An 11,210-nucleotide genomic window follows, 5' to 3' on the forward strand; every position below is an offset into this window, starting at 1 on the left:
CGTGCAAAGCTAATTTACACGTTGGCAACATCACTGAAGAGGACGAGTCTCCCGTGATGCTGACCTTCTGACGGTAACCATGGTTTTATTTTGAAGGCTGAAAGCGACCCGGTAGTTCGTCGTCTTTGTTCTCGTAATGAGCGGGGAAACCGTTCAGGCGACCTTTTTGTGCTTGCTAGGAGTGCTCTTAGTGGTACCTGCCTTCCCTTAGCTTTGAGTGGACACGGACCTTTCTCTCCACAGTGGACATTTGAGCCACGACGTGCTGAAGCAGAGCAACTAGTCTGTTTATCGAGTTACCTCATGCTAACGAGTAGCGCTAGCTGGGTTCTGACAAAGCAGCTAACAGCGGCGAAGGTGAGCTTTTAGCTACTGACTTTTATCACTGACAGGTTTATTCACACCGAAAAATCATATGTGAGGTAAACTTTAAACAGCTCGCTCAGTGGTGAGTAACCTGTAGGGCAGCTGACCGCTGTGTTAGCAAAGCTGCACGATGTTGACGTGGAGCTGGATACCAAACTGCACGCGTAAACCAACCTTTCTACTTGTTTGAGGAGTTAACAAATGCGTTTCGAGAGGCTGAAAAAAGTTTGTTTTGTTTTTTTGTTGGGAAGGGCTGGCCAAAGAATAAGCTAACTGTTGGCTAACGCTGAGCTGAAGCTTTCGTCAACTTTCCCAGTTCCTCTGTGCTAAGGTGTCGCTGAAACCAAACATGTAGACTGTTCTTCTGGACTTTAAATGGTGGAGTCTCGTTAAGAGCAGAGCCCTGTAAGTAATGTAGGGTGGGGGCGAGTGTAACCTTTTGTCTGCTGAACTGCTCGAACACACCCACAGGTGTGGCGATGACCCGAGGACGTCACGTTGCCCAGGCCTGAGGCCTCCTGAACAAGTATTTCAACTTCATAACTGCACCGACAGCGAGTGCATGCTTTTCTCTGAAGCTCGGGAAGCCAACAGGACGTGAGAACTGACGATTTTAACCGAGGTCTAACAAGCTCCGCGAGCAGACATGGCAGCTGTGGTGGGCAAAGCGTGGGGGTGGGTCCGCTCATGGGGCAGCAGCGGTGCCAGGTCAAAGGACACTAACGTTTTGACAGCTGAGCGCCAAAAGCTGCGTGGCAGTGGTGGTTGGGGCATCAAGGCTTGGATCTGGGGCTCATGGGGACGTCAGCATGAACTAAGCAGTCCAGTAGAGGAGTACTGGGAGGCACAGGAGAAGCTTCAGCCCATTAAAATTGAAGATCTGGCGGCAGGGAAGCCAGAGGCTGAAACTGTACTGGTGCCTAGGTGGTGGGATAGATATCTTCCAACTTCTTATCTGTGGCCAAGGAAAACTGAGCTAAGTGGACTACGACACAGGAAACGTGACGGTGGGACTGGAGATCCACGGGAACGTGATACTGATGGAGACTTTTCTGATTATGGAACCCCCCCTCCGTCCCCCACCCCTTCTCCCTCTCAGCTGACTTCTCCTTTTCGACTGTTTGCACACAGCTGGAACGTGGAGATTGTACCAGAGCACTACGAGATCTGCTTTAACTTCCTACGCCACTTGTTTGACCTGTTTGTTGTTGGCTTCCTGTGGACTGTGTCACCTCCTGCCAAGCTTATCCTGGAGGTGCTGGGTGTCCAGGGAGCACTGAGACTGTGGTTTCATGGTATGGCTATGTTTTTTGTCGCCACAGTTGGAATGGCAGGATTACTCTGGTTGATCCAGGAGTATCTCCTGCAGTTTGCCCTGATCTATGGCATCATTCAGGCGTTGGTGATCTCTGTCAGTGTTCGACAGAGTGTGATGCTAGGTGTTGAGGAAGAGAATGACCAGACAGGAAAGGACACTGATGACACGAGAGACACTAAGGAACACAAAGACAAGCCTGTGTCTGTCAAAGACAAGGTAAAGACAAATTAAAGGTGAGTCCATTTATTCTTGTTATATTTGTCAAAGTTATCAGATTTAATTTTATTCTGTAACATTGTGTTGTTTTTTTGTCCAGGCTTCAGAATAATACAGCTGTTTACTGAAGGCGTTTTAGTGTAGGGGCTAGCAGTTGTTACACAGTTGAACACTACGAGTCTGTGTAAGTTGATCAACTACTGTAAGAAGAAGAGAAAAATGCTCAGTGCTGTCATTGGGCATCCAACACAAACACAGCAGGGACATCCTGGATCTATTTTAACCCTGTTACCAAGTGAAACACAAAAAAACATTCTCTGAGTGGTGTGAAACCAGCTCGAAGCTCAGACCTGCTCTGGGAGGAACCACTTATTTCCCTGTCAAGATTGAGTTATTGTGTGTTGTGAGTAAGACCCACTATCAGCTGTCTGCTAGGCTTCACACAGCTTTAACAAACTTCACTGAGCGTGAACTCTGCAGCTAAGTTAACACAGCCAGAGCTGTGGTTATTTGTATGGAGTTTATCTTCTGCAAACACCTGGAGGATCAAACTACATTCACTCTGTCAGCTCGAGCAAAATAGAAAAAGGGCGCCAACTTGTTTACTTTCACTGTTAGTTGAAATAACTAAAATATGTTTGAGGCATTCTGTGACCAGTGGTAAGAAAAGCTGCTGTTGGCTGTGCAACAAAGCCTCGACACATTCAGTACAAGTTTCTCTCCCAAATGTGACGGAGTATTAGGGCCCCGTTAAGAGTAAAAATATATGTATTATTCAAAAAGTGGAGATTAAAGTCGTTGCTGTCACAGGCACCAAAATAGCATTTCAAGATTAATCTCAAGCTTCTGACTTTATTCTCAATGTGACCCTAATGTTCCCTCATAGTTAAGTCTAACTGTGAAGCACCGATTAGCTGAGATAGTTAGTGCTGGAAAACTAACTTTAACAAACATTAGATGATGTCAGCTGTGCATTGTGTCACACACTTATTACAAGCTTAAAAAAAAAAGTTCAAATCCAGCATTGAGGCTCTTTATGTTTTTTAGGGGCCGATCGTGGCTCAAGAGTTGGGAGTTCGCCTTGTAATTGGAAGGTTGCCGGTGCGAGCCCCGGCTCCGACAGTCTCGGTCGTTGTGTCCTTGGGCGAGACGCTTCACCCGTTGCCTACTGGTGGTGGTCAGAGGGCCCGGTGGCGCCAGTGTCCGGCAGCCTCGCCTCTGTCAGTGCGCCCCAGGGTGGCTGTGGCTACAATGTAGCTTGCCATCATCAGTGTGTGGATGTGTGGATGACTGGATGTAGTGTAAAGCGCTTTGGGGTCCTTAGGGACTAGTAAAGCGCTATATAAATACAGGCTATTTACCATTTTATGCTGCACTGAGGGGTTTCTGTCTTCTACTCTGAGATCAACATTGGGCCTGAATTGGGCTACTGCACATGCTCACATCCAAGCATTTCAATCCAAGTCGGGAAAGCTGACGGAGTTTACAATGTGTGAAGATAATGAATAACTCGAGACTACGTGAAAAAATGATGGAACTGAAGTTTGCTTTACTTAATAATTTTACATTGGTTATGTCCTCATGTTGGGAGCTGCCTTTAGGATGATTGTTGATTAAATGATTGAATTGGGATTAGTGGATGTTCTACTTCCTGAGTGTATCTGCCAGTCTGTGCTGTGTGTGACCAGCCAAAACAAACCTCCGAGCTGCAGCAGTAATCAGGAGGAGACGTACAACAAGCTGAAGAGGCTTTTCTAAAATAAGCCCGTGCTACCTCCACAGTCTAGCCCTGAAAACATACATGGGCAAATGCTCAGTGGAGCAGTTATTACTGAGAGTTCATTCAGTGAGGAAGAGGTTGCATAACAGCGACTATGGATTGCATCCAAAGGGAAAAAAAAACTACTTTAATAAACTTTTCAGTTTATTAAAAAAATGAATATTAGTTAAAGAACATGAGATGAAATCGAATAAATACTGGGAGTGCATTCTTTGATCAGAACAGACCAAGATGAACTTACTGATGTTAACAATGAATGTGTCGTCTCCACAGTCGAAGTACTCAGGGGGAGATGACAGATATAAATTACACCAGTGGATGTACCAAAATAATCTGACAAAAGCTCTCCCGGGAATACTCCAGCGTGATGATCCAAAGCACACTGACAAAATCATAGCGTTTCTAAAGGAGAAAGTGGCCTCAAATTCATTACTACACATTTGGATCATTTTAAAGAGTTAAAGCAACACAAAGCCCTGCGTTAAAGAGCACGCAGACATTTTTGTTGCATAGATTGATTCATGTAGAAAAGGTTTACATTCCACAAAAGAACAACTACCCGTCTGCATAGAGCTGTTTTTCTGTCTCTTGTATGGAATTCAGTAAGTAATTGACTTGTTCATGGACACTGAATTACCCTCAAAAGGCAGGTGTGCAAGCGCCTGCTGAAAGTGACTCTGAAGGCCTGCGTTAGCAGCTGGGCCTGAGAATCCTCACTGATTTTATAACTGATTCCATTTGATTACATTTTGACACAGTCGGAAATATTAAAATTCTGCTCATCAGTACATATCTACATTTTTATATCTATGTATAAAAACAAAGACTTGATCAGAGGTGTGAGCATCACAGCAGATGCCTTTCTGTCAAAGTAACTGAGGATAAAACACAGTCGGGTGAACGATCCACGCTGCGTGTTTCTTTGTGTGGAGTCCGTTTACCTGCTCTCATTTACTGTTTTAGCTGTTTGCTGGTTGTTTAAATACTTTAATGAGCTTTAAGCTGAGATTCTGTCGTTTGTAATTAAACATTTATATTTAAAAATTGATTCAGGATTTAATGAATCAATATCACTTTATTCAAGCTGAAATCGTTAAACCCTGCCCTACTTGCAGCCTATTGGTGATTTAACTACATGTTTTTATGTGAACCAAAAGTGTGTTACTCTGTATTTAATGTGCCTTATGTATTGTATCTTTATTTCAGACATATACAGAAAAAAAAACAATATATACACACACAAGTACACATACTTACATTTACAAAAATGAATATATATGTAAATACACACACGTATGTGCTCAGATAAAACAAAATAAATAAAATAAGTCTAAATGACATGAAATGACAATTATTAAGTCTGAAATGGAAGAAGTATAACATACCTATTAATCCCTACCCCATGCTCAACCTTCTATTGAATCCCACACACAATAAACAAGGAGAACATGTATAAACATAGCTACAGTGATAGATACAATTTAGCATAGTTATATACACACAATGGGTGATCAACTTGACCAGTTTCATATTCTTCCAAATGTTATGTTGTTTTGTGTGAGACATACGTTTAAACATTTGCTATTGAGACCATGTATCCCCCCCAAGTAGGAAGGCCTCCAAAGGGAGGAATAAACTCCAACAAAGGAAGAACATCATCAGCTTATGTTTACTGTGAGATGGCAAAGTACATGCGCCTGTTTCACAAAGCAGGTTTAGCAAACTTTCATGTTTGACGAGATACGGATCTTTGACATGTTTGGCTCATGCCCGGTCTTGAATAAAGCAAAGTAAAATAAAAGCATGCACTATAAGAAGCATTTTAAATCTTACTTTGGGGAAAAGACATCTAACTTTTTAAGTGTCTTTATCAGATTTGACTGTACTTCTCAACATGTCGTTTTTATGTCCCACTGACAGAAGTAAAAGTACCAGCATTCTTCTCATTCATGTAGATTGGAACTTCAAATTAAATTCCCAAATAACTGCCAACATTATGCAACAGTGATAAGCAGTGGTAGCATTGACAAGGCCTTTGGTTTAACTTTCACCTCTGAGATGGAAACATGTTCAGTTGTAGAAGAGCTGAACAGGACACTGGTGAGACTGTCACTAGCAGTTCCACCAAATGTGCCTCTGCTGGTGAAAACTGCATCGGGTCTTTTGTTTTTCATGGAAGCCACGTCAGGCTGCACAGAGCACATGAGGAGAGTATGAGTTAGACACTGGAACAACAAAGAGAAGCTCTTAACTTTTCAAAATAAAAGACCCATACAGACTAAAGACTATGCTTCCTAAACACTGCTGGCTTGATTTTTGTTTTGGGGGATCTGACTGACAGTATAACAGTGTCTCCAGTGTCCACAGAGCCAGTGTTGGAAAGAAATGTTGCACGCTATGAAGAAATCTTAGTTGTCACTGTCCTGCATTTGTAGGCTGAAAACACTTGTTGTGTATCAGACTGATTGTTTTAGATTTCATTATTTCTAAAGACGTGAACTGAGAGCTCGGAAAAGGAAGTTGTTTTAACCAAACTGACAGCAGGGTGGTTTCAGAGGCAGTTTCCTTAGGTTGGCTCTGTTTTTGGGACAAATCTCACGTGTTTTCTTCACAGTTAACAGGATTTTATTAAACCTGTGCTCTTGAACAGAGTTTAGTTTTTGGTAGTTTTAAAACAGAGGCAACAACCACCGTGTTACAGTTAACTCTAATTGTTGAGCTATACCAGGCAGCATGCACACACGTGCAGTGATCGCTGTAGTCTCCTGATCGTCTGTTTATTTGGTGTGTGTCTTCCACAGGTGGAGAGAATTTGCTGGCACCACCAGTACTCCAGCTGTATCACACCTCCTCCAGCCCTCTGACGTCACAGCGGTGGGACTGAGACTGTGGACTGCAGCGTGTGTTCTGCAGCGTAACTTAAGAATTGTATTGCACATTAATTTCATATTCAGAGAAATGATACTTGTGGCACTTTATGTCCAGCACTACAGATCTGCATCTGTGTTCAGTTGATCTCACTGATAACTGTTGTAATCTACACCAGAAGAGCTCATGAATGTTCAGAGAATGCTTAAGTGAAAGGGGAAATCGCCAGCAGGTACCCGTTTCTGTTTTCTTCTTGTTTGTGGGACTACTCTTCCCATGAGACAGTCACTTGATTTGAGACCAGCCGATTGCCTCCAGTGCGTTGTGTTGGTGAGTAGAACAGCAAATCTTAGAGAGGACAGATGCAGCATTTATGAAGAGAGCCTCACTGAGACACTTTAGGTGAAGCAGAAATATCTTTGGGTCTCTTAAACACAGCGAGGAGCAGGAATAAACTCTGAACAGAAGTCTTACTGAACAGCACCACCGACAGTTTGCGCCTGCATCCACTGGCCAGTTTTAGTGTGCCTCCTAATGTTTAGCTCTTCTGACCGTGTTCATTGTGTGGGGGGCAAATTTAAATCTGCCGTATGGCCCCGCTCAGTTTGAACTCAATTGAAGCTTGGCCATGTACATTTGCTTGACTTTAACCTTTGTTCCAACACAGCTGATTTAAATGACCTCAACATGTCTTGAAGTTCTTCAGAGGCTGGTAATGAACCAATCATCTGACTCAGGTGTGCTGACCCAGGGTGAGATCTAAAACCTGCAGGACACCAGCTCTCAAGGCCTGGAGGTCCCCACCCCTGGTTTAGACTCTGTGATGGTACTGACCTGTGACTTTGAGCTTGTATCCAGGACACCGTACCGGCTCACTCAGTGGAACAGGGAGCTAATGTGAATGTTTGTGTCGCCTGCAGGAGATCCGAGCTAGTAGCAAACACCACTGGTGAGCTATAGCTACTCAAGACACGCACACTACAGCATAGACCACAGGTGTTGAACTCCAGGCCTCGAGGGCCGGTGTCCTGCAGCTTTCAGATGTCTCCTTGATCCAACACAGCCGATTCAAACGGCTAAATGACCTCCTCAACGTGTCCTGAAGTTCTCCAGATGCCTGCTAATGAAGTAATCATGTGATTCAGGTGTGTTGACCCAGGGTGAGATCTAAAACCTGCAGGACCCCGGCCCTCGAGGCCTGGAGTTCGACACCCCTGGCATAGACTGTATTAAAGCCAAGAGTAGTCTGCAGTTTAAATTTCTTTTTTTAGACAAAGAGCAAAAGACTAATGAAATCTAATTCAGATCTTTCCTTTCAAGTCATAAAGGAAGTAGCTTCAGCATGGAGATGGTTGCTGTTCGTTTATAAGTGATCAGATGTTCGGTGAATCAAACAGCAGGTCTACCTGAGCTGTGGAAGCTTCTGCAACCTTGGCATGCATTTGCAGCCGATGCTACATTCAAACTATGAACTGGTTGAAGGAGCAGTACACTCATTGTTGCTTTCTGTGAGAGATATGTGAGATTCTGGGAACCGGCACAATACCAGCAGCTGACTTTAAAGTATTTTGTGTGTACACTTAGATTCTGCCTTTTGTTGTTTTCTGTGCCATGATATATACTCACAACGTAGGGCGCACTTTCCCTCCACAGAAATGTCACGGAGGGCTTTTCCATTTACCACTACTCTCGTATATATTACTGTGTTTAAGTATGTGCCGCTGAACCGTTTATTCCAGTAACACTTATGGACTTCAGCTCCATCAGCCTGTGCGATGATGAAGCCTTTGGGCAAAATTAACTGAAGTATTTGTGTCTTATTTGTGCATGACGTATAACAAAACTACAGAATTCTTATTGATGAAAATATAGCGTAAAATCAAACCCTTACTGACACTGCACTTCACAGCACAACAGGGTTCAGAGTCTGCTGATAGTTTAAGGTAGGAGATGCAAATCTGCTGCTTTTCCTCGTCTTACTGTAACATAGGAGAGTCCTCAGAGGATGCAGCTTTAAAGGGCATCATTGGATCCTTTGGCCATGCTATATTTGTCCATCACAATTCAAATAATGATATGGTATTTTTTCCTTAATCTTACAATCTTAATCTTGCTTTTTTCCAGTTTTTGGCCACATAATGAAATATTTAAGTGTTTGAAAATGTTTGATTTTATAATATTGTTCAAGTAAACAGGTTACACCAAATCTTTACAAGTCTATGTGTATACTTCTTTGTTATTGTATTAATCACTTGCCTGATGCTGATCCCTTGTGTCAACCTGGAAGGAACAAAGCAGGGAAGGATTTCTAGCTGCCATCCTTCTCAGCTGAAATCTTGAAACTCTGGTGGTTGGTTATGTGGATTGTGCTGGAACGACCGTTTGTAGCCAGAGTGCAGGACCACACTGGTCTTTGCATGTAATAGCCAGCTAAACCTGATTGTTTTAAATGATTGATGCATTTGTTTCCATTCATGCTGGGAAATGTACTTGCACAGAGCTGATGACCTTTTTTAACTGCCAGAATTAATTAAGTGGTCAGTGCGTTCTTCAAATCAGATGTGTAACACTGATGCTACTCTGACAAGTGACCTAAAAGCACCCTAGGCTGCGTGAACCTCTGTAGCCTGTAGTTAGTTTCTACAGATGATTGATACCTGCCACATCACGCTGTAAAGTCACCAGGAGCCATCATATGAAATTAAATCTGCATTAAAAAAGACTCTTGGGTAGATTCAAACAATAAATTCTAAGGTATTTTTTTACTGTGGGATGTTGATGATGTAATAGTCTGTAGGCCAAAGTTAGCTGTGTTTAGTAGATCATGAAGAATGAAAAGCATCAGTTTTAAATCTCGGCTTGATTGTGACTCGAGTCTGACAAACTACTTTAAGGCAGGGCTCACATGAAGGAGCAATCTTTATTTGTCCTATTTCCTGCGAAACACGTCTTACTCTTTATCTGGTTAGTATTACACACACGTGAGTTTGGGTTTTTTTACACACTTTTACGAGTCCCATTTCTGTCTCTAGGCTCTAGACCTAGGAAAGGAACTCCCCTGTACTGTGATTGGTCAAAATACATAAATACTGCAGAGAGAGGGCCATTCAGAAACCTTTCATTAACATTTCAAATGTTAGTGCACACATCTCACCCTTCAAATGGAACAAATCATGGAGTCGTGAACAAAGACTTTACAGTGAAAGTTTGGCTTTTCCACCGACCACTAGATGGCACTGGTGTCACTTGAGCGTTCACAATCATTGGGCCTTTAAAGGCTAAAAAACAAAGCAGCCAGGAAGCAGCTGCTTGCTTGGAAAGAAATAATGATAGCAACAGAACAGTGAAGCAATGTAGGAAGTCACAGTACTGAAAGTGCAAAGTTGCAAATAACTTTAAGCTGTAATGTTTTTGTCAGTTGATGTTGGACGTGTCTCCACCATTCACCAACAGGAAACTCGAATCAGCTGTCAGCACACTGGCCAACCTTTAAACCTTAAGCCAGTTCAAGGTGAGGCTGAGGAAGTGACTGAGAAGCATGACAACCATGTGTTTCCACAGTGGAAGCTACAATTGAGGTGTTTTTATCTTTGTCAGGTCTGTTACTGTGGGGTCTTTACTGAAAGTGGATTTTACACACAGATTTGTCCTTTAGTCCACTGGGGAGACCTGATGGGACATGACTAAACATTTATTCCTGTGTCACACATCAGTACGACATTTTTAATCACAGTTCAAAACTTTAATTCACATTAAATCTGATCTCAGTGTATTCATTGTGTATGTACAGAAAGCTGCAATACTGTTACAAGAACAATGTACATATGTAACAATGTGTGTGGGCAGTACAGGAAATGTTGGTGGAGATGATGTGAATATAACCCACGGTCTGAACCCATCCTGGATGAGGACGATGATGATGGAGTGTCACAGCAGAGACGTCAGAAAAATAAGCCTGGGCCAGTAGTCACGCAGCTTCACCCCCGTTCTCTGTGCCACGTTAGGCAGTTACATGTGTACTCTGGTCAGCAACGAACCTCAAATCATGTAAAGCTCTGTCTTTATTTACCTCACAGCGAGGAAACCAGCGAGCACAGCAGGAAAAGCACAAACACCCCTCGCCCTCACCGAGGCTTTGTTTTCTGGCTGACATGCAGCTCAGGAACGTGAACACTGTAGTGAATCAGTGCACACACACAACTTCTTACTTTTCCATGCTGCTGCTCACAACCACTGCTGAGCCTGTGAACGCCACGCCTACCAAAGGAAAAGAAAAATGAAAAAGCAGTTGTACTCAAATCTCAAGTGGGCAGACTGGTTTTATCCAGTGGACACGAAGGATTTAAACAACCAAACAAAACTAAACCCATGAAAGTGTTTAAAGGTAAAACAGACCCCGCCTCCTCCTTCTGAGTTAATGAGCTTTGGTCAGAATACAGAGTGATTGTAAATAAGAGGCGGAGAGCTAAAGTTTTGAAGTAAGGCGACCGTGTATCTCCTCCAGGTCTCCATTCTTCAGATCTAGTCTGACTAATCCAGGCTTACATGATCCTGACCAAATCAGCTTACTTCAGTTCATCCAACATTAACATCCTCATCACACATGAAACTGTCTTCAAGAATTCAACTAGCTAAAACAATACCGATTTTGAAAGTGACTCC

The 11,210-nt window shown here is 42.9% G+C and overlaps 1 protein-coding gene across 2 annotated transcripts; it reads left to right on the forward strand.

Annotated features, from left to right (window-relative positions):
• The first annotated feature begins 136 nt into the window (after positions 1-136).
• Positions 137-8,745, forward strand: lg18h6orf47 (linkage group 18 C6orf47 homolog). 2 transcript variants are annotated; one of them, XR_014907059.1, is made up of 3 exons: positions 137-1,917; positions 6,482-7,374; positions 7,469-8,745. XR_014907059.1 is itself a non-coding variant. In XM_085378003.1 (2 exons), the coding sequence occupies exon 1, from the start codon at positions 1,013-1,015 to the stop codon at positions 1,913-1,915; it is 903 nt and encodes a 300-aa protein (XP_085234129.1). In that variant the 5' UTR covers positions 137-1,012; the 3' UTR covers positions 1,916-1,917; positions 6,482-8,745. The 2 variants fall into 2 exon arrangements, 1 of the variants encoding a protein (XP_085234129.1); XM_085378003.1 differs by having other exon boundaries at positions 6,482-8,745.
• Positions 8,746-11,210: the final 2,465 nt, after the last annotated feature.

Source organism: Diplotaxodon limnothrissa, linkage group LG18, assembly GCF_057381915.1.
Source record: "Diplotaxodon limnothrissa isolate DT_005_m linkage group LG18, D_limnothrissa_male_GT1.1, whole genome shotgun sequence".
Lineage (NCBI taxonomy): Eukaryota > Metazoa > Chordata > Actinopteri > Cichliformes > Cichlidae > Diplotaxodon > Diplotaxodon limnothrissa.

Coding starts and splice junctions, on each gene's coding strand:
- lg18h6orf47 (XM_085378003.1), top strand. CDS start 1,013: ATGGCAGCTGTGGTGGGCAAAGCGTGGGGGTGGGTCCGCTCATGGGGC.